At 39.1% G+C, this 24,700-nt stretch overlaps 1 protein-coding gene across 1 annotated transcript in view; it reads left to right on the forward strand.

The window, feature by feature from the left end:
* pxdn (peroxidasin) overlaps nt 1–24,700 on the forward strand; it is a 65,579-nt gene that overhangs the window by 9,123 nt on the left and 31,756 nt on the right. The window contains exons 2-7 of the mRNA XM_072689138.1: nt 12,248–12,319; nt 14,045–14,116; nt 17,614–17,685; nt 20,021–20,092; nt 22,858–22,929; nt 24,192–24,361. Coding sequence (XP_072545239.1) covers nt 12,248–12,319; nt 14,045–14,116; nt 17,614–17,685; nt 20,021–20,092; nt 22,858–22,929; nt 24,192–24,361 — 530 coding nt within the window. The remainder of the gene's footprint in view (nt 1–12,247; nt 12,320–14,044; nt 14,117–17,613; nt 17,686–20,020; nt 20,093–22,857; nt 22,930–24,191; nt 24,362–24,700) is intronic.

Raw genomic sequence — 24,700 nt, forward strand, 5'->3', positions numbered from 1 at the left:
GCTTATTGTGTGGAATTTGCTGCAGTCAGGCTTTGTCAGGCGTTCGTTCTCTGCGGTATTGTGGAATGTAAAGCCAGAAAAATCCCTAAAGCTTTGCTAATTTGCACAGAGCGATTGAGGGCCAGATAGTTATTGAAAGAACACTCCTAGCCTCTCTCTTCCTGTGTCGATGCTGGGGAGAGATTTCGTGAGCCTGCTAACATTGTTACAGAGCACAATAATCGGCCAGATGAATCAGTGTATTATTCATACACGGAACAAACCTTTCACAGTCAAATGAGAATTTAAAATCGGAAAAAATGAAAAAAAACGATTCGTTATTGGTTTCTGAATCTGAGTTTTTCCTACTTTTGATTTTATACTCAACACCAGGACCAGGAGCAGAACTTGATGTCCATATTTCATTTGTTTGGTTTTTGAGACCCGGATGTTATTGATTTCTTCGTGCATTGCACTTGATCTGTACTGTTTGGAGTATGTGGTATCTACACTATGGCTTTCCTCAAGCTCTAAAGGGCTAAAGTGGCCATCAGTTGTAGCAATTGTTGCTACATTGCTGTCGTCAGTGATGTGGAGACTGGGATCATTGTACTCGTTCAAATGTAAACAGTGAGGTAAGGGAACAGCATAGCTGGAAGACCCTGATGATTTTTTTTTATCGTCACGTTGTCTGCCTTGACAGCAACACGTGAACAAGATGAAATTCTCCATCTTCAACTCCATCCAAAACTCTGAAAATGTGATTAATCATCAAGGCTAGCAAAAATAATTATAAATATTTATATAATATCAGATTCAGAATCAGATTTGGCTGTTACATACAAAGATTGAATCATACAAAGTTTATCCCCCCATATAGGAACACTTTTTGTTGTTGTTGTTGTTATTGCAAAGAAGATCCTGCGTATGATGAAATTCTGTAGACTATTTTAATTACTGACATATAATGTTGGGCTGCCATATGTGTCATATTTGTGAATGTTAAAACGAACAGCAGCATGTATTTCTGATTAAAATAAGCTCTTTAATAAGCCTATTTTATTTTTTTTTATTTCAGGATCAGCCTACTTCTTTATTTCTTTTTAACCACAAAAAACTTAAATAAAACTAAGTTAACAAAAGAAAGTAGTAAAGATTTGAATTACTGATGAATTACTGAAGATGAAAAGAGATATGATACGAGTGACAGAAATTTGCGGTACTTATTATGTGACTATTTCATCAAATGTAAATAGATCTTAGATGTAATTTAGTAAAAAAAAACTGATTAAACACTTGTGCTTTAGATTCTGAAATATTTAAGATGAAAAAGCAAATGTCTTCAGTCTCTCTCTTCCTGCACAACCAAAAGCTAATGGGTCTAAGACTGGCCTGGCCTATGTAAAGCACAAGGCAGATGTGTGGTCATACATTCCCGTGTCATGGGAGGCCCAGCAGATATACACAGAATATATATTTTGAAGTAGCTGTAACTAAACCCAGATAATTGGAGAATGGCTACCAATAGCAGTTTACCAGTTTCAAGTGGTTTGCCTTGTTAAGTGGTGTTAAATGATGAGTGAATTCTTGCAGACAGAGCTTTAGGCCTTTTCTGAAGCATCGTTATCGTTGACCTAGCTACCACTAGGACTCTCCTGTACTGAATACAGTGATTTATACTCAACATCTGCTGCACTTCATCCAATTAAATCAGTCTTATTACTGGTTTGTAAGTTTGTAATGAAACCTGCAGCTGATCAGTGTTTATTAAGCACTAACAGTCTCCTCGATATGCTTAAAAAAAGCATATTGTTATCATGATAACATATCACGATATGATAAAATATTGCTATATTGCCCAGCTCTACTTACCACTCCCTTCTCCTCAGCTTCCCAGCTATAGCTTGCCTCAGCAATGAACCACCAGTTCATGTTTTCACATATATTTTTGTTTAGAAGCCCACCAGAATATAGCCTCACTAGACTATACAACTCTTCAATAAGTTTATGACTTCCAGTATTTATAATTCTTCATTAATACGGCTGACGGGTCTCCGGCTGATTATTCAGCTCGTTGACTTTCAGCTCTAAAGACAGTAACTGCAGGGTGAGACAAAACACAAAAAAATTAAATATGAAAATCAAGTTCTCATATTCTTGTTTTCTGGATTCTCAGTTGAAAAGTGAAAAGTACAAGTGACTGATTCATATGCAGCCGGGGACGTTACAAAGCATTATAAACATTGTGTATGAAGACAGCTGCCATCACCTTGATCACATGAAAAGCCACCCCCAGGACCCATTGTAATCGGATTACGTTTCACTGCCTTGTGGAACCCCTACCATTCCTCAAAACTGTTTGTCATCAACCAGATTAGACCACCCTGATGGGAAACCCTGTTGGTCACAGGAAATAAAACTAAAATTTAGTTTGTGTTGTTGTGCTTTTTACCCTGGAGAGTAAATTCAGAGCTCTTCTGTTCACACTGGGGACTCGTTTTACTGAAAAGTGTAAACACAATCCGGCCAAAGTGGATCCAGATACTCTCCGGATATGAAACACAGTGATAATGTCAGGTGTAAACAGATGGGGTCACACACGGCCTGATGTTTTTTGGACATCATGGCTAGATCCCACTAAATCATTCTGTCAGAACTGGAATGATTCACTGCATGACACATGTTGGAGCATTAGTCCCTGAAGTCATGCAACGCTCCAGCAATTTGCATGAGAATACAACTTGCGTGGTTGTTTTCCCAAGCCAGCATAATCAGTAATTCTCTCTGTCTCCCTGTAACTCAGTGGACCTAATGCTGCACATGTGTGTGAATAAACATCTCCCTCACCTTAATCTACCACAGATATACAAAAGTTCACTCGGAGGAAAATGGTCGCTGCATGTTTAGCGGGTGTTCCTGTTGTGTGAAATTGTGTGGGAGACTTGTTTAACTCTTATTTAACTTGACCTCATCAGCCCAAGATTCCCACTATGACTTTTTGGCCAACTCTGATTTTCTTGTGTGTGAAAGCTGCAGTGAACGCTCCACAGATGTCAAACAAATGCTCCGTCTTCCACCCCGGTGATGTTGGGTTCGCAATGGTCCGTCATCGATCCGTCTGCAAAAATGTGCTTTCCAACTTGCTTTCACAACGCAGAAGGAATCTCAGTTTTTGCATCGTCAAAGAAGCAAGGAGCGTTCGCAGCTCGGAGAAATTGGCAAATTATATTAGACCTGGGACAGTTTACCACCCAGGTAGGAATCCACCCCCCCTCCCCCCCTCGCATCATCTCCATTTAGAAGTCTTCAGGCAAAAGAGTTGCAGGGAATCGTGTTGTCGCTCTCATAGCGCTTTATCATTCTGGATGCTGGAACAGTGGAATTTCCCCTGTGGGATCCCTTGGCAGACAGCAGCCCTACAAGAGCTGGAGCTGCTGCATCCTGTTTCCAACTGCTGTCATTGACTCTCCTCAGATCACGTCACATTCTTGTTCCCCAGCAGCCTATCATTCCTGCGGAGACGAGGTTGAAATGCAGCATGACCTCCGGAAACGTGCTGTACAAAAGCAGAAGCTGCTAAATTCATCAGGATTTGGTCGAAGTTCAGTTTAGCAAGAGATGTTTGATCGATATAAAGCCTTGGCTTTATTATGAACATATGTCATAATAAAGAATAATTTAATAATTTAATTATTAGTTAATGAATTCATAGTGATTGGATAAACTTGCATTTCAGAAACATTTCGAGTCAGAGTTGTGTGAATGCGAATGCGAGCTAGTGAATGTACGCGTGTCTTCCGAGCTTTCAGATGCAATAGTTAGGGGTGTAGCGTTGTACCGAAGTCCAGTTCAGTTCACACCTGCAGGAGCGATTTTCCGGCTCCTGTGTGTCATTTGCACTCGCCATAGTCACACACCAATCAGCTTAAGCTGAGCTTATCAGGCCATCTGAAATTTAGTCACATGGGCTAGTTTTTGTTTTGTCACAGACTAGGATTTTGCAAAGACTTGAGAATCCCGCAAGATCATTATTTGCAACTAGATCCCTGCCCATTATTTGCAACTAGATCCCTGTGTGTGAAGTAGTCAGGGAAATAATGTGGACACGACCGCTTTGCTACTTCCTGTTTAGTGCTGGAGAGAGAACTCACCTTATTGGTTATTGCATACGCCAAGACTGGAAACTTATGATAATATTAAACACAGTTGATTTTATTGTAATGCCAGCATGAGCAATGCCGCTATCCTGACCCCCTCTCACCAAATGATTGAGATGCAAAATTGCTTGTTAGACGCTTGTTGGACAGATATTGACCTATAGTCAATTGAATATTTGACCTGACAACAGCTTATACTGATGCATACCAATCATTTTTCCCATCTCTTCAAGTGACAGTTCAGGACAAATACACATACCATTACCCCCTAAATAACAATTATAAAGTCAAAAACTATAATTATAAATTACAAACCTTCCCTTTGGTTACTCTATTTTCTGCATTTTTAAGTCACACTTCAGTTGACTCCCCTATAGATCTATAGGTGTTAAAATTATTAACAAAATATTTGGTGAAATTCATCAGCAGTGTAAAGTAACCCCTTAATTTCCAGATGTTTTGATGCATTACACTGCAGTTTGTTTGTTGCTTGTATATTGTCTTTTTTAATATTTAATTATATAATATATATATAAAGCTGGGGTTATTCTCAGAGTTGTGGCTCACGATCATAAAGTACATCAAATGCTTTATGATTTTTTTAAATTTACCTATATATATATAGAGAGAATTCACATAAGAAGCCAACATCTGCCTTGTGCATAGCGTAGCCGTCAATTTGTGCTGTGCTACTCGCCTCCAACTCCCTCTACAGTCTGTACAGACCATGCTGACTCCGTCCTTCCACCCACAACCTCACCCAAAGGTGCTTTCACGTTTCTTTTGTTTTGGGTCAAGGCAAATGGAGGTGCAAATCTGTCTCCTTGGTAATGTGAAGCAAATGTTCGGTTCGGGCCAGCAACAGGTTGTAGTCGAGTAGTGGATGATCCCTAGTTGATTAGCATGCAATGGACATGATGTAAAAGCAAAGTCAATGGGGAATTGTTGGAGACCCAGTCTTTTTAAAAATCTACAACGACTTTAAAGGTCCTCTACTATACCCAAGGCCTTGTTTAATAGTTGGCTACATTCCTTATTAATATAATAAAGTCACACAGTTATACTGTATGTTTTGTGCTGTAATGTAATGGATGATGTTCAGCTTTTGTTCTGTTAAGTAAAATTGCAGGTATTCACTACATATGTGCAGATCTAGAGAAAGCTTTCCAAGCATATTACAGTTTGCCATGTTTAGCTTAGACTCAGCCGCTCTGGCCTGCTCTCTGAACATGCATGCCCTTATTAGTATTATGTGCTTTTGATTTCCACCATTCAGAGGCCTGGCACCCGGTTAATGAATCCAAGCTCCATTAAATCTTAAGCTCTCTGCCAAGAGAGCAAAGCCTAGGGAGCATAAACAGAACATGCCTGTGAAACAATGAGTGACTGCCTCTCTAAATCTAATCTCACAGGGGGTCCCGTCCTGTCTTCCACTCTACTGCGCCTTAGCCTGAAACTCAGTTAACCTCAGTGATTCACTCAGTTAACCTCTGCAGTTATGAGTTTGATTTTAGCTCATATTTGCAATTTATCTTTTCATAGTAGCAGGAGGCTACAGGTCATTGTTACTTAGGGTGTGATGTGTTGTATGTGTAGTGCTTAGACATGTTTAAATACAGTCACAGAAAGATGAACTTCGTTTAGAGTGCTTTTAGGTCAGGGAACCCTGCAGTGTCAGATAAACCCCTTTCATTAACGCCCTGTTAGGGGCCTTCGGTGCCGCCTGACCCTCGGTCATGTTTGTCTTTACTTGCTATGCAGCACTTTGTTTAGATTGAATGCACAGAAGAAAGGGAAATTCCACCCATTATTACAACTTTAAACACAGTTTAGTCACTTCAGTCCTAAACAAAGTCATTCAGCGTGATTTGATGGGACATCAGATTTGATTTGGAGAAACTTGCATCATGTATGAATGAGTGTGATTGGATCCAAAGGTCACAAAGCCTAAAACAAACTTAAACTACAGTCTAATTACATTTTTTGAGACACTTTTCCAAGCCCGAATGTTCAGTCTGAATGTGTAATTAGGGCTTTTTTGATCAGCTGTATGGTTTCCAGGTAGTAACAGATTTTGTATGGATTTTTACCCATAGGAGGGCATGTGGTGCAAATGATGGTGCACCATTCTAATCTCACAATGATACAAACACATTAGTAAGACCCAACCAACCACGTGGGGTACTATAGCAACCACCTAGCAACATGCTAGCAACCACCTGTTATATCATGCCTAGAACCCACCTAGCATCTCCATGGCAATCACATAGAAGCACTATAGCACCCTTCTAGCAACCACTTAGCAACACTTTAGCATCCATCTAGCAACATCATAGCAACCACCAGCTTTTTTTTTTTTTCTTTTCTTTTTTTTGTGGTGGTGGTGGTGTGTGTGTGGGGGGGGGGCTTTGGGAACTATATTGACTTATAATACCCTGCATGTAGCTCTTCAGTTTTATGTAATAAAGAATACATTTAAGGTCACAGATTTCTCAAAACTACCTTAAAACCGTGACTTTGGCATCAGGCAGCATATTCATAACAGTTTTGTCTGCGACGTGTCCTTTAGAGGCAATAAACAGCTTCAGTTGTCTGGTTCTTATCACCACGGCTATGAACAATTCTTACCAGGTTCGTTTGTTTACAGTGGTGCATTTCGCCTTAGAAACCTCTGTCACTTTGTTTATGTCATGACAATTTAATTACACAGAAATATTGAACAGTTGGAGTCCTCCTTTCAAAGTCTGAACCTGCACCGTCACTGCACTGCACACTAATAGTGTAATTAGGCCCAAATTAATATTTATGGTCTAACTTTGATTGCTGTCTTGCGTTTAATCCTTATCTTTTCTCTGCCTATCAGAAAAGGCTCTTGCAGAATTGCCACCCACAGCCTACACTGCACCTTTAAGGTCTAGAGGCATTCAGGTGTTTAATGTAGACGCTGTATTTTGGAGTGTCCGGATCTAGACTGCTTGAAACTAGAAGTTTCTCTCCATTATCCACCAGTTTATCATGTTGAAATGTTAATGAGAGTATGACATTGTATGTCTTGGATGTAATACTGTGACTTTCATTTTTGTGGACTCCCCAGACCATTATTTGAACCACAAGGCCAAATGCATGGGCATAGGTTCTGTATAACTGACCTTTAAAAATGTGTGATTTTACTCTCTAGCACTTTTCATATTGAACTAATCTGGCCTTAGCAACATCAGCCAAAAATAAACATGGACTGTGTTTCTAGGAACGTGCGCAATCTATGGCAAAAGGCCACTAGTCATAACTATTGGAGCTGTGAAGGTGTGTGTGTGAGAGAGTCTTCCAGGCAGTAGTGTAAGAGATTCATTGAGGTAGTCTGTATAGTCCAAGTTTTCCAGTCAATCTGAAACGCAGACTGTGCTTGGTGGCTATTAAATAGCCATTCACATCTCTACATGGTGGCAGTTTGCCTGTCTTTTCAAAGTGTCTTAGCTGACAAACGTAAGGGAGGTGACCAGGCATATTTCCAGCCTTTCAGATGGCCCAGGAGCTCCAAGAAATCCCATTCTTTCCCTAATATGGTTTATAATGAGGGATTATGACTCTATTGTTCTTGGTCCAAATAAAACTCCAGATTATTTCCTACTGTTTGTGGGATTTAGAGCTCATGGTTTTGCTATAATTGGTTGATTCAACTCATTAATTTGATTAATGTCTTAAACTCTAGGCTGTAATTAAAGTCACAGAGCAGTGACATGGAAAACAGTGCGCTACATTGAGTTATTCTCTGTAGGAGTGTGAAATGCACGTCTGGAAACTCCAGCGTCCTGTGGTATGAATGCCCCCGTTTACCCCATGTCACTTCATACGTCTTATATATCAGGATTATGTCTGGATAGGGTCGAGCCACATCAAATTTGCAAATGTAAACGCACCCAAGACGCATTTAAACCAGATACCAATCCCATCACTCAAACCACTTCAGGAGGTGGTCCGAGACGCATTTGAGCCACATGTTATAGCAGTGTAAACACATCCGTCTCTCCAAGACGCATTCAACAACCAGAACCCCGCCCAATACAATCCAAACACCAGTAGTAATTGCTGCACGACGAGCAAATTTGCATAATCAGTCCCACACAGCAATCTGATTTCAGTCTGATTAACCGGAGACGCATTTGACTAGCAAATGTAAACGCATGTGGTTAAAATCTTATCAGGATGCGATCCAGATACTAGTGACATGAAGCGACCAGGTGTAAACAGGGTCTAAGAAGTTTAAAAAGAATCATCAAATTTAATTTTCCTACAAATTGACCGTGTTGTTTAGTTTTAGTTATTTAGTTTTAGTTATTAAAGCTTTGTTGTATAGATGGCATACCTGGATAAATAGTTATCAATATCTACAGCAAAAATTGCTGGAACAGATGTCAGGGAATGTGAATTTGAGGGGAAAAAAGCACAAAAGAAGTGTTAAAATGAAGAAACAAAAAAAAACGAGCATTAGTTATTGGAATTTGTTGTTTTGGGTGACTCAATGTTCCCAGGGGTTTCCTCTCCTGATAAGCCCCTACAGACAACACTGCTGGGTCTTGAATAGGACAATGTAACTCTGATTGCACACAATGCTGCATTGTCTTTAAGTTACATTTAACACACTTTAACAAGTCATTAGGTCAAATCCGATTCTCTCCTCATGTAACCTATTCAACACAATAGCTAGTAACATCGTCTGTTCTGACGCTGCTGTTATATGTTTGACAGTCATCCCAGTGAATATCATAAGTAATCCTTTTTTAACCAAAAAGACTACAGTTCTTTCCATAATAAACACAAATATCAGACTGTGAAATCGCATTAGCATTGCATATTGCTTTTCATTTGTCACACCAGAGACACTGCTATTAAAGAAGCATTCCATGCAAAAGTCCTTATTTAACGATACCCAACTGTGAGGACGTTTGTGAGGAATCAAGCCAACATTGCTGGACAGAGTGAGCCAGCAGTGAATTAGTGGTGGATTTGACTTGGTGGCTTTTGGAGGAGTGAAGTGATTGACTCATTACGTAAATGTGTGACAAAAATGGACAGATTAGGGTTGCAGCAGTAAACTGGTTATAGGTGTACCATAGTATGAAAATTGATGGTCATGATACCATGTATATTAGCTTTATAACGGTATTGAAAAAATGCTGAATACTGAAAATTGAACAAAGAATCCCACCATTTTAAATTAATTAATTAATTTATTTGTACAATTTTCTAAAAAAAATAAAATAAATTAATGTAGTAATTAATTGGCAGATTATTTCTTAATGGAAAAAAATGCCTAAATCCAAAATAGATCAATAAAAACTGTTTATTTATTCATATGTTTATGTCAAGTTATTTAATGGAATTTTTTTTTTTTTACATATCATTAGAAAATTTAGAGTTTTAACCATAGTAAAAACCTTCTGTTTTATTTTATTTAATTTAGGGCTTAACTATTATTGTAATATTATATTATTATTTAAAAAAATTCAATTAGGATTGTGAAATACTGTATACTATGTGTATACCTCATACATTTATTAGCCCACAAAGTGCACATTTTAAAAGAGCACATTTGCCAAAGTTGTTTTTTTTTTTTTTTTTTTGCCTTTTTTCTATCAATAAGTCACAGTACTTGTGATGAGTTTTACTAGATCTTGATAACAGGATTAGATATTTACCATTACACATTTACTTTATGGGTATGAGTATCTTTTAGAGTAACAGCATGTCTTGCTTTGTCAGTAGTGATTTTTTTTTTTTCCCCACTAAAACCTTTCAAAACCTGAATTATAGACGAACCCATGGTGCCAACAAGTTTGTGTTTATCTGCTTCAGCTAGTCCTCTTCTATTGGCAATGCTTCTTTACGGACACTAGATAAACTTTGTGAGCATTTACACATCTGTGTCAGCAGTGGGTGCAGCTTAAAAAAGCTAAATGCATTTATTAGAAGGGGTGTCCACAAACATTTGGACTTGTAGTGAATCAGTATAAAATGATGGATTGGATTACAGAGAAAAATCCAGTAACCGCACACACCGATGTCGAGTGTTTGAGTAGTTTGAGTATAATGGCCTACTTTTAGATACTTATCTTAAGTGAAGTGCTTCAGTTCAAATAGATAACGGTAAAACTGAGACAGTAAGGAGGCATCATTTAAGAACTGAAACCTTGAACCCTAGCCTTATTTCTCACATGATTTGTGCTCTGGTACCCTGATGTGATGCAGGATTTGAAAGAGCGCTGGAATTTTACCTCTGTCAGCTAACCTTGTTCTGAAGAGGATAAATTGAGAACCTTTTTAAGCAAGTCCAAACAATCAGTGATACAGTACTTGTCCTGTTGCTGAATAGTTTCCATGCTGTAGTGCAGCCGCTCTGTGCCTTTGCCGAAAGCCTTGCCTGAAGCAACATAGAAGGCCTTGTGGAATCCAGTCTGCCCCTGTTTGAGCATGCCACAGCGCGTTTCACAGTGGTCTTGTTGGGCCCAGTGTCTACAAGCACTTTGAGGGGAGGGGGATTCTATGCTATTCTACAGTTGATTGCCTTGCATACATTCAGCAGTATCATATCATATCAAATGCATGAATACATTATTCTGTATATTAAATGTTAACTTTTTTGCCATTTTAATGTACCTTTCAGAGCTCAAGGTGGCAGATTGGCAGCAGATTAGATTAGCAGGTTGCATAAGGCTTGTGGGCTGTCATTTTTAATTATTGCTACAGATTTCTGCAAACCCGAGGTCAGGACTTTTTTTTCCTGAGCTACTCCAAAGTGGCTTTGGCCCTATGCTTGGAATCTTTATCCTGCTAAAGGCGAATGTTATTATTATTATATATATATATTTTTTTGTTTTTTTTGTTTTTTTTTTGGAAGCATCTACCAAGCATTCTCATGCAAAGATACTACCATTACCATGCTTCACAGATAGGATACTGTTTTTTTATGCCACGTACACTCTTTTGCACTGAGCTTTTATTTTCAGTCTTTATTGGGTTGTTGGGTTACTCTAGGGTCTTTATAAAAACCTCTTATTGAGTAGTGGTTACAGGTCTGTTTAATACAGAGCTTGCTATTGATATTGTTGACTTAGAAATCAGCAGTGGAAACTACTGACTCCCAATGGTGGAATGGTTATCTTTGTTTTGACTGCGTCTTGTTTGGGTTTTATGTTCTTCATGTACAGGAGAAAGTCAGTAATGGTTAAACTGTGTTTTTCTTGAAGTTACAGCAGATTATGGAATAGATACATTTCCAAGGAAGCTGTTGTTAGCTGTTGCTATTGTTCAGATAGTTGTTCACACAAATGTGTTATTGTACATTTAGTTAGGAGTAATGAAAATAGCACCAAAACCAAGCCTCCGTGGGATTAGCACTAGTGAGCACAGTATGTGCTTATTCATATGTCTTAGACAGCGCAATGCAAATATCTGCAGTATTTGTCACTGCAAAAATGGGCCTGCAGTGACCTATAGGGTCAATTTTCAGTATATACAGAGTATACTGTAGAGTTCTTTGAAAAGTCTTAAAATAGTTTTTTCTAAACACATTTTAATGTTAAAAAATGTCTGAAAATGTGTTGCTTTTTATTTTCATTTTATTATTATTATTATTTTATTTATTTTATTCTTTTTAACTTTAAGCGTATGACAATGCATAAAAGGACATTTAGAAGAGGGCTAGTGACCAGCTCTCAGTGATGTGAAGCTCTTTGTTTGGCATGCTCTTTCAGCATGTATTATTGTATAGTTTAAATGAACTACATAATTATACATGCCAGGTTTGAATGTCTGTGTTGTACTGCAAAGACAAATTGTATACTGGCATGACCAGGTATAGTTTAGATGGTGGAAAGTATTGGATTTTATACTGTAAGGTTAAATTTCAGTAAATGTGCTTTACTGTATTTGGGTATTAGTACTATGTTAAAGCAGTTTGCTGCAGGACTGTTAACCTATGCGCTTACCAGTTAGTAATATTGCACATATTATGTAGATATCTAATGTCCCAGCAGACCTCTATTTCTTCTAAATGTTAGTGTTTGCACATTCATCATTATGGTATGTTTACATCTTTTTTTTTTTTTTAACAGAGACCTGAGGTTCAACAAAATTAAGGACTTGCAGCCAGGCTCTTTCAGACGATTGAAGAACCTCAACACGCTGTAAGTATCTCTCCATTCCATTAGCCTCTCACTTTCTGTTTTCATATGCTGACAAGCCTTTATGAGCGCACTGTTAAAAGTGTTTACTCTGACACTGCTGTAGCCCACACAGACAGGTCATCTCATAACCAGCACAGAGTTTATTTTGCTCTGCTTTTAAGTCCTCCATCCATCAAACAGCAGGTCCACTACTATGCTACCCTGTGTTTCTTATGAGCTGTTTTGTGATTAACCGGGAAGGCGCTTGAGATATTTCAGACACAAACTACTGGTTAGGAAAACATGTGATGTGGGATGTGAGATAAATGGAAACTAGGGTTGTTTGTTTCTTCCATGCCTACCAGGGTTAACAACTGGGTGACTTTTGCTTGTGTGAGGGTAAATAGTGAAAGGTGGTCACACAGGCATTTACAGGCCAAAGAGTTGAAATGGACTGGGGCCAGAGCAGAAACCTGGTCACTAAAACGTCCTCCATTGTATTGCTAGCTAGCTAACTTTCCAACCATAAACCATAAACTGTAGAAACGTAAGAGTAAATAATTAAATCAGATTAAAGTGAAGTATTGAACTGTCATGGTTTGATCTTTGTGTGGAGGTATGCTTAGCTTGGAGCTGGCAAACGCAGTTAAAGCACAAAAGTGAACATATTTATGCCATGTCAGAGACAAACATAATACAAGTGAGCATAATTAAGACGTATAATTACCTACTCTATAAAGTACAGTGTATTTGGGTTTCAGTATAATACTGTGTATAGCGCTATATAACAACCGTGTTTGGAGCAGTGTTCACAAATGTTCAGTGAAGGAAACAGTTGCAGAGATGTGTCGATTGCTTCTGCTAAAATATTCTTAATCTTGCTCAAATGCTTTAGCCCTGCTCTCCCCTATGTAATGCCAGACGGTAAGATTAGTGTTCAGACATTGCTCAGGAGATGTTCTGGTTACATATCCTGTTTGCTTGCCCCTTGTTTTGACTACAGTGGGAGTAACTGATGGAGCTTTAGCCCTACAGAGAGCGAGAACAGGTGTAAATGCATCCATGCCAGTCTGTGATTAAAGCAAGAAATCTCCAGTATTGGTGTCTCAGCCATCTGTTTCACAGCAAGTCAGTCAGTACGGTTTTCAATGACTCCATACATCACTTCTGTGTGATCCAGGCTGGTTTTCATCCTATTTAAGATTTTCATTGATGCGGGTCAGATTAAGAATAATCATGGACTAAGATTGACCGCTTATAATCTAAGAGCTTTATTTAGAATATGATTCAACTGAAAATTTTGCAGTTTTTGACTGACAAAATTGTTAATATTGTTCTTTGAATTTTGTCAGAATTTCAGAATTCAATTCAGTTCAACCTTATTGTTCTCATACTACCACAGGTTTGTACAGTATAACAAATCACTGTTAGGCTAAGTGTCCGGTGCAGCATAGGTAGGACATATATACATACATATGCATACGATGCAAGGACAGTAGACAAAAAACAAGACCGGGTGCATGGACAATAAGTACAATAAATGGCCCAATAGAAATTCTCCAAAATGACTTTAATTGAATCAGGCTCTTTATATTGACGTCCATAAAAAACGTGACCGTGACCGCGACCAAATGCTTGTTGTGCTCAAATAGTGTTGTTTGATGGACTTTGTGATAAATGACTCTGCTGTATAACCACCCATACTCTGCTTACCCTGTTGTTGCTGTTTTTTTTCCCCACCCGAAGCCTTTTAAACAACAACCACATAAGAAGAATCCCAAGAGGAGCATTTGAAGACTTGGAAAACCTGAAATATCTGTAAGTTTGCACCTACATTCCTTCTCACCCGATTATAATTAGTGTGACAGATTTTCAGGATCCAAACCATTCTACATCAGCATAGCAATCAGACTTATGTGATGATATGGTGACTTTATCACATTTCTAAGTGGTCTCTGACCAGAGGAGGATGGATGCTTCCTTGTGAGTCTTGGTTCCTCCCAAGGGTTCCTCCTCCTCCTCCAGCTCAGAGAGAGTTTTTCCTGTCACTGTCTCCTTTGGCTTGCTCATCTCAGGTTTTGTGTTTTATGGATCTTTTGTTTCATGACTGGATTCCTAGCACCAGTTGTAAAAAGTGCTGTATAAATAAAGTGTATTTGACTTGATTCTGCTACATTCGTATCAAAAGAGCATGAATAAGCCTTTCAGCTGAAATTCCCCTTTATTTCCCACTTATCATTATGGTAAAAATAATTCCACAGTGTTCTTTCCATGTCTTGAGTCTTGACTCTTGATTACCGCTGTTTAAGAAAGAAAGCAAATCTCAGACATATTATGGGACTTAATTGCCTGTGCTGTGAATTTATGTGTCTGAAAGTCGTCACCTGAAGGCATTCGGGAGAAGAGCAGAAACTTCAATGGCAGGCATTTACACAGTCCCTGCCTTTGTTCATCACAGCTCCATTAAGAAACCTCAAGGCTCAGCAGTGCTGTTTGAGTTCTGTCTGTGTGTATTCAAATGTATGATGTCATCCTCTAATTTAACACCTGTTTTTCCTCACATATCCCCTCACACATCTGTAGTGTCGTCTGGATCACTGCACCATCATTGTTGTCTTTTGTTCAGTTTTAAATCATTTTGTTAAGACCATATGTCTTTAAAACTCAATATTTAGGCACTGAGTTATGCTTATGTTTCTGCTCATGCTTATAATGGTAAATCCTTTTAAGGATTCACAAATATAGAATTTGCTGGCTAATACCCAAAAATCCCAAATCCATGTAGAGTGAAAGTCCCCTTTAAATTGAAATTGTCTTTAAGAGCAAATCTTAGGTATAGTATTGTACTGCGTATTCCTCTCCTGTGAATTTCTGATTTTAATAACAGCAGAATGTGCTTCCTATTCACTGTTGGTGGAATATTTCTTTTGCCCTCTGGTGAAAAACCTGCACATGTTCAGCAGCTCACCCAGCACAGGCCGATTGTTTTCCATTCAGCATCAGGTCTGCAAGTGCAAACATAACACCCGAGTGTCACTTCCAGCACTGGGATGTGTTGCAGCGGGGAGGGTAGTTACCTCTGAGGCTGTTCCTGCCTTTAAATGTCCTTTAATTGTAGTAGTGATTCAACTAGGGTTAGTTACGACTGAGTGTAATTAGTGAGCATGCTGCTTTCAAACTTTCGGGTTAGAGCGTCATTGTGGGTCACTCCTCTGTCATCTCACTGTTGCCCTCGTGTGAAGAACTCGGCCTAAAGGTGTAGCTGTTTCTTTAAAATGAAGATGTGTTGTCAGATAACAGAAGCTACTATTTCATTCTCTGAGTAGAACCAGATGGCATTATTATTATTATTATTATCTCGTAAAAGGTCCATTAAAATGTTAAGTGTCACCTCTGTCAGCTCCTCAGCAACTGTAGTTATACAATGAACTTTAAAAACACCCCTGGTTTGGAAATCTGCTCCACTTATCATATAGGAGCAGTGTGTAGTTCTATAATTCCAGACTGTAGTCCATCTGCTTCTCTGCATACTCTTGTTGGCCTCCTTTAACTCTGTTCTTCAACTGTCAGGTGGTGGTGGGTGTGTTAGTGTGTGTTGCGCTGGTACGAGTGGATCTGACACAGCCGTGCTGCTGAAGTTTTTAAACACTGTGTCCACAGAAGTTTCAGTGCAGTAGGCTAAACGGTCTGCCCTGCTGGGGGTTCAATAAATAAATCATCAAAAAAAAAAAATGAAATATCTGTGAAGATAAGCAATTATCTGCTGATACTAATGAGTCCAATATCGTCCCTAATAATAGAGTGAAGTAAGTATTTTTATTTAAAAAAAAAATAAAAGGATTACATTTCTCAAACTGTTTTAATAAGTTTTGATAATCACACAAGTTTTGAGTATGACCGACCTGCAGAGTCTGTGTTTGTGTTGTATAATATGTGGGAAATGGAGTCATCCAAGTTCTCAAAGCTAAACTTCTGGATGTTGCAGGAGCTTTTAAATTACATGACACAACTCTGAACAGCTGACCACCCCAACCCCCTTAACTCCCCAGAGGGAAGACTCACAGCGCTCAAATTCCTGTTTCCCATGGATCGTCTCTGCTTTACCGGCACTGAGCTGTGATGGGGAACTTTAGTGTGTGTGTGTGTGTGTGTGTGTGTGTGTGTGTGTGTGTGTGTGTGTGTGTGTGTGTGTGTGTGTGTGTGTGTGTGTGTGTGTGTGTGTGTGTGTGTGTGTGTGTGTGTGTGTAGTCCCCCGGCGACGGCACCTCACATTTCATTCTGATTGATAAAGCAAAACATTCCAGACGCAGACAATACCTTGGCCTTCAGGTCCCATCAAATCAGGGCCTCCATGCTACACATAGAGCCTTTACTTTGGTTTACACAACTGCGGGTTGTCCACAAGGGACCAAACTCTGGAACAGGGCTCCTCCATGAACAGAGAACATACAGCAGTGCAGCAGGTCTTCTTGATTTGTAATGAGTTAAATGACATCAATTTTTTTGGCAGAAATCATGTTATTGTATCTGGTTTTATTCATGTAAAAGAGGTCCATCTATCAATCAGGGAAGTTCAGTACATTACTTTTTCAGTGTACTATGACTTAAGAAGTTCTTGGTGTGCTGGTATGCCTCATGTGTCATATAAACACAGTATTGATTTAGATTTAATAGCTTATATGCAAAGATCCATGGCAGAAAGCAACATTTAAACCCCGACGCAAGATATCCGTGTAGTACTCGGTCTGCAACTTTTCTTTTACCCAGGTTTTATGCATATGGTGGTGTTTTTATATACTATACGTTTTTATATATTATACATTTATACTGTACTATCACAATACATCAGCATTACTACTATCATTTGAGAGTTGAATTTTTCTGCAGTCTGAACAGTGGGACCTACAGTTCAGAGACAACTTCTATCTAGCGGTCGCTGTTTGAACACAACACAAAATGAACCACTGTCTCACACCAATTTTTGCATGTAAATTGTTCATCAAAAATCAGATATTGCAATACTCAAGTGTATGAATATTTGTTTACTCCCTCATTGTCTGTTATATTAAGAAGCTTATTGTGTGTCTTTATTTGCAATGCAGTGATTTAATCAAATTTTTATACACATTTCAGCAATACTGTCTTTAGTTATTAATAATGAAATGCTTAAAAGTGAACTTTGAACTATGATGATTGTTTTAGTTTAAATAATGGATTAATAATTAATTTCATTATAATTTAGTTAATCAATGTTGGAAATGCTTGTGTTGTTCAGTGTGTGTTTTTCTAATCTACCTGATCATTTCTCCTTCCAGATATCTGTACAAGAATGAAATCCAGTCAATAGACCGGCAAGCGTTTAAGGGGCTTGTCTCTCTAGAACAACTGTAAGTGACCTCTCACCTCCCCACCTTAAATAACTCCTAATAACACCTTTTCAAAATGAGTCTTCGCAATATGAGTGCATGGCATGTGTGGAGAGGCATGTGCACTGATTGCGCAGCGCCGTTGGTTTTTAAAGGCTTTGAAATGACTGAATTAACCTAATGTCCTTCTAAAATACTCTTGCATAGCGTAGAGAGACTGAGCAGCTTTGAAAACTGCAAATAATGTGAAGCTGTTTGTTTTGACAACTGAGCCCTGCATTTAGGCTGATGTGATTTACTAAAGCCCCAGTGTTGGGCCGTAACCGTGCATGTGGAGTGTTTAGTGCTGACCCCTGGCCTCTGCACGTCCTTATACTGTGTCTAAAACATGCTGCATGCCTGGCTTCATGTTTTGCTATACAGACATGCCGTTGTTGTCCATATTCGCAGGTAATGTCTGACACAGGAAGCCTGTTTATGGGTAATGCCTGACCTGCTGCTTTCCTATTGCTATGTTACGCCATGTATGTTCCTATTGCTATGCTTACACAACAGACTGATTGTGTGTAGTCAGAGAGCTGGTATACACTCCGCGTCATGCATTGTTGGCTTATCACATAGCTTATCACCGCTATCTGATCGGAGAAAAGCCAAATGCAAATACAACTAGGACACATTAGATATTATGTGCTATCCAATTGCTCAAGCACTTCAGGAGATGGTTTCAGATGCATTGAAAAAGTATGAAATGATAACTGCAGACCAATCGCCTCACGATTTGTTGCAATGCTGGCCGGCGCTGGCGCCTGCTGGCTGATGCCTCAGATCCAGGTTTATTGTGCTTTCCTCCGAGCGCATTGCTTTTCTGGTGTCCAGCAGTTCAGAAAAAGATGTGATGGCTGGCCATGCACGTGTCTGGGTCTTCACCCCTCCAGTTTCGTGAGCATTGCATGTGATAGGGGGAGAATATGTGTGGGTTGGGTAACTGGGGATCCAAATTAAAGAGAAAATGTGTAAAAATAACAAACATAAGAAATAACACTTTGAAGAAACATTCATAAGCCAATCAAATGGGATAAAAGTACACTTTCCCACCGTGTCTTTTACAGATGTGAGTGTATCTAATGGCAGTTTTGCTTACTATTGTAGAAATGTACTGTATAAAACATGTGGTTACCTTTTTTTTGTTGTTTTTTTTTTTTTTTTTCATTTGTTTGGGCAAACAGATGTTGTAGCATAGGGGTTATGCTGCGCCACAACATAAATTGTAGCATAATGATAACTGCTCAAATCAACCAGCTATTTTGACATATTTAAGGCATAAATCTGCTAGTCATCATATTTCCATAATCAGATTGCACTTCTGGTTTGAATTTTTAAACTGTAGAGTTTTAATTGTGGCTGACAGTTCAGTGCATGGGTTCATAGCTAACCTTGTGGCTCTGCTAATATGCAGTCCATATGCTGGAGGGAATCAGCATATTTTACAGTTAGTCTGCCAATAATGTCCCATTTCTTTCCCACTGCTTCATTCAGAGCATTTTGCAATGAAATTAGTTTTTGTGGCACCAGCAACATTAGACCCCTGCCTGATTAGCTGTGCTTATTTATAATATTTATGACTCTGATAGCCATCAGAATAAGCCATTGTGTATGCCAGATTACACGATTGACCGTTCTTACAGTAAGTACTGTAATCCAATTTAAGGGATCACTCAGGCCTTGAAATTAAGACTTGGCTGTTTGGCACATAGACAATCTGGCTGGGAATGAGCATGCTGGTTTCGCTAAGCTTATGGTTGTTGCCAAAAAAAAAAACAACAAAAAAAGTGACAAATCATGTTGATCTGTTTTCTCCTGGATTTTTTGCCAGTTATGTGTGGAATGATGACTTTCTCTCAGGATCATCTGTGATGACCGTGTCAGTAATAGCACTTGGCTGAACCTGACCCTGTTGTCCTGGTCTGTCCCTCATGGGCTGCCATGCTCTAATGGGCAGACACTTACACATCTTCATCATGTGCTTGCTCCATACAAGTGAATGGAGACAACTACAGCAGAAAGTTTGAAGTGTCCTGGGTTTGTGTTAGCACTTGATGTGAAACACATGCCTCTCAGATTTTCAGGTCTGTTTAAAATGGAATGAAAGAAGCTCAGTAAACTCAACCTGTAGCTCATTATATGAACACAGCACTGGGTCTGTCCTCCTTACAGAGCTTCCAAAAACCAGCCAGACGTCAGGAAAAGATTCCACTGTATTATAAAGATTCCAGCAAGTCGTTGAATTATTTAGGCGTGTGTGACCTCAGCGGAAATGCATGCCCAGTATTTATGCTATCTGTGTTTTATCTTGCAGATATCTCCATTTCAACAACATTGAAGCCTTAGAACCCGAGTCCTTCACTCATTTGCCCAAGCTTGAACGACTGTGAGTTCCTCAAGGATATCATCTTACTGATCATTTGGCTCGACATTCATTCAGCATGGCATTTTAATGTTAATGAGGTTTTGGGAGACAGATCAAAACGACTGTAGATGCATTAATGAGAGTTCACGCTACGTAACCTCTACTCATGAGAATAATGGTAATCCTGCTTGTGTTGAGATTGGAGTGCCCCACCATTGCTGGTGAACTGAAAAGCACTTAATGCTTCTAACATGACACCGGAGTGTCTTAATGTTTTATGGAGCTGCACTTGGATGACCTTTTATTTGCTCTCAGATTCCTGTAACTTCAGGTCCTGTAATTCCTTAAACGAGTCCCTTGTGATTGTTCTATTTCAAAAAGCTGTGATTTTTTTTTTTATTACCCACCCCCCATGGTGGTAAATCGGTATTGGCTTCACGTGGTGATATGGAGGTGATATGGAGACTGTGGTCCTCAAAACACCAGACTGTTTCCTCTCAAAATTTGTTCCTGGAGTGTTACCTTTTACATCTTTGGCATTCTGGTACATCAGTGTTTAATGTATTGCCAGTGTTTTTCTTAGATGGCTTTTTTTTTTTTATAATAAAAAAGAATAAGTTTTTAGGGTCATCTAATATGCAATTAAGTTTAAAAAGCATTGAGTATTTTAAGTTGCTATTTGATTTATAAATAATAAGTATGTTTTTGGCATGAAATTCTCAGATGTGGTTAAACAAGCCTGTTTCTAGCCCTGTTATTTGATTGCAGAATATAATGCGCCGTTTTTTTCCTCTGCTTTTATTGGCTGGGTTACGGCACAACAGCAGCTCACAGAAGCCATACCGAAGTCTTACCGGGTTGTGGTGGTGTGCTCTCCTAGTACAATGTGCTGTTAGCAAGCCCTAGAGATTCCCTCAGTTTGGCTATCGCAAGTCGCCAATGCTTTTCCTGCGGATGTGAGGTTCAGTTTGGTTTAGCTAAGATAGTCCAGTTTGTTTTTGAGGGAGTGGACGTTGAAGGGAAGACGGTAAAAGCCAGTCGGCTGCTGTTGGCTTATAGCGTAGCACTCCCCTCGGCTTTTGCTTTGTTGCGTGCCAAGCTTGAGCTCCCTTTCTGCACAGGGCACTGGCACAGGAAAAGCCATGTTCACAAGCCCTGGGTGGTGTAGAAACCTGAATTCCCATAATCAGCGAGTCCAGAGTCTGGAGGTGATAAGCAATGTTCTTCAGTGTCAACAACACCCTATTCTTCCGAAGCCGTCACATTTTACCAGCTTGGACGTTTGACACGGTTGTGTGTGGGCTTATTTTAGGTAAATTTCGGGGGAGAAATTATAACAAGACTGTAATGTAAGGTTTTTTTGGGGGTTGGATGAGCTCTGCTTTGGTTATTCCGAATTAGGGCACCTTTTAAGTACATTAATGTAAGAAGTCAGTTTGGACCTCTTTTATTCCCATTTGCTCTGAAATGATCATACAGTATGTAGGGCAGCTGTGTCGCTGTTTTGAGAATAAACAAGTCTGTTGTCTTCTGATTCCAGAAAGATTGTTCTTTTCCCAGCTGGAAAGATGAATTGTTCTAGCTCAAGCTTTCTTTTTCCAAAATGATATGAGTCAGAGTTGCTACCTCTGTAAGTCTAACAATAGAGGTGACGATTGGAAGCGATCCTTCCCTTTTTCACCTCCCTCCCTCCTTTTCCTCCTGGGCTTCATACCAGATGTTTGGAGTTTGTTAGTTGATTTGAATCCCTTTTTTTTCCATCACTGTTTACGGGCAGTGGTCTGGAATCTAGCCATGCATGTTTTGGAGTCCCTCAGAAAGCAGGATGGGGGAGCCACCTGGGCGTGCACAGACAGGGATCTCTGGGCAGTCCCCCAGGTGCTAATAATGCTAATAAAGGTTTTTCCTTCCTAGAGTTGGTTGGATAGTTAGTGATGTAGGTTAATGTGTGTCAGGGAATGTCTCAGGTCATGGTAGTGTCTCTAGTTTCTCAGCCTTTGCTTAATAGGTAAGGTACTATTTGTCATTCTGTGCTGCACAGTCATCTGTTTTAAATAACGTGGGGGAATACTGGTGATGGATGCTCTATAGTGCTCCAGAACATGTTTGGTAAAGAGTGCCAGAGTTCATTACACAGTCTCTGGGAAAAGAAGCCATATTTATTCCTGTATAATCTCAGAGGACTTGCCTTCCGGAGAGCATATAGTCATCGCAGCTGAGATTAGACCATTGTCTAACTTCAAAAGAACTGTCTGTAGCTGATATCCAACAGACATGTGAAACGCTGATGTGGGAGATGGACCTCGAGAGGTAGTAGACTGTAGCGGGCTGTTTTAGCCTAAAATGCTACCAGGAATTCAAGCTGTCACTCAATTTTTATCAGTAAAATTTACTTATAGATTTTTGTTTCAGCTGTGGGATTTTGCTAGTAGTAATATCAGCTCTACAGCTGCATACATTAAGACTAGTCTTATTGCCATGATGACATGTAAATAGTCATGTTACCATTGATGTACATAAAATCTCACTCTGTCTTATGTAATTTACTTAATTTGAATTACTTTATTTTATTTGTACTGTAAAAATGCAGATTAAAGATGCTTGTAGGAATTGTAATTCTAGGCATCTACACTGAAGTGTTTACAATAATGACTTTTGTACCCTAGTCTTGAATTTTGCGGTATGTACTACCACAAAGAAGGATTTTTTTTAATTGTACACAAATCTGACTTTTTTTTGTCTAATACGCTTTTAAATATGATTAATAATCTGTCTTGTTTTTGCAGGTTTTTGCACAACAACAGAATAACACACCTTGTACTGGGGACCTTCTCCCATCTGCAGTCCATGAAGAGGCTGTGAGTGCTTATAGCTGACATTACCATTTGAATGCAAACCACAGTGCAGGACAGAAAGACCACAGTGATGCTGAGGGTCTTATTCTGAGAATCTGTCTTTGTACACATTGGCAACTCAACGACTGCATACCAGTCACTGATAAACTGTTGTGCCTTTTTCGGACGTCAGGGAAATCGGTCATAGTGCACCTGACTCATTTTAAGCCAAAGTAATCCCTCTAAGGGAACCGGACAAAGGAAGAATGGAAGCCATTAAACAGCTTGAATGGAAGTTATTAGTGGTATTTTTAATAGAGCGATTTCCCACAAGCTTGGAGACTGAATGCCAAACCACTTACTTTCAGTTACATTCTGAGTAGAAACGTAAAAGGGGATTTGATTTCTTTGATGAAGCGTTTTCAGGGGCAAACCTCTCTGGAAAATAGTCTTCTCTTGTGAAATATTCCAGAATCCATCATGTAGTAGATTGGTTTCTGTATACTCCAAGATGATATGATCTTACTAAGCTTACTAAGCTCTAAAATTCAGAAGTATTAAGAACTGTAACATTAGCTAAACTGGAAACATTAGCCAGAAACTCAAATTTTAACAAGTAAACACATTTGTTAAACTACACTATTAAAGAAGAAAGAGTGATAAGCTCTTACTGCGCCAAGCTGTACTCTGAATAAACATAGTTCATCCAACAAGAACGTAAGCCATAGCAAAAAAGCCATAAACAATAAAAACACAGTCACTCACAGAACGCAAATGTTCTGTACATGCTGAAATGTAAGCCACTAGGGGGCCTGCAGAAAGAGGTTACCACCCTGAAGGGTAAGACTTTATCTGTAAATATTGCCATGTTGAACATTGAGAAATCCTGTTCATATCTCAACCAGTGGTGGGCCTCCTCATTTATATAATGTTGATGAGCACTTGTGAAATAAAAGGTTGCCGTGAAGGTGGCAAATTATGAAGAGGCTCTGGTAACTGTTTTCATATACTGTATATATGTGTGTGTGTGTGTGTGTGTGTATATATATATATATATATATATATATATATATATATATATATATATATATATATATATATTATTATGTTTATACTTCAGCTGTGTGTTTTGGGTTCAAAATGCTGTGAGAAAAGAGCTTGCAGAAAAATCTTATCTTAAATAAATAAATAACTCAAGACTATTGAGTAACAGTCTCAAGCCCCTGAACAGACTCTGTTACAGTTACCATAGGTGAGTGAAATTGTGTGTGTGTGGCCTCTTGCAGGCGTCTGGACTCAAATACACTGAACTGTGACTGTGAGCTACTGTGGCTGGCAGATCTACTGAAGCAGTACGCAGAGTCTGGCAATGCCCAGGCTGCTGCCACCTGCGAATACCCGAGCCGACTGCAGGGACGCTCTGTGGCCACACTTACTGCAGAGGAGCTCAGCTGTGGTAAGGCTTTTCACACACTCCTTACAAAAACCTGTGTGTAAGTATTAGCAGCACAGTGCCTTTAATGTCGAGCATTTGCATTTTAGTGTGTTTAATATGTAACTACACAATGGCATAAATCATTTTTGACACGACACAGAAGTTTAAATTTGCAGTTTAATCTTCTGATTGTTTCAGCATCCTCTGCTGACAAACACATTTATTATTTTATTTAATTGTTTTGGTATTTGGAAGGTTTTGCACCATTGTCTCAATTTCATGATGAATGGACCAATAGAAATTATCCAAAATGGTTTTTACATTGACTTCCATTAAAAGTTTAAAAGGTGATTTTTTGTT

The sequence above is a fragment of the Salminus brasiliensis genome, chromosome 10 (assembly GCF_030463535.1).
Source record: "Salminus brasiliensis chromosome 10, fSalBra1.hap2, whole genome shotgun sequence".
Classification (NCBI taxonomy): Eukaryota; Metazoa; Chordata; class Actinopteri; order Characiformes; family Bryconidae; genus Salminus; species Salminus brasiliensis.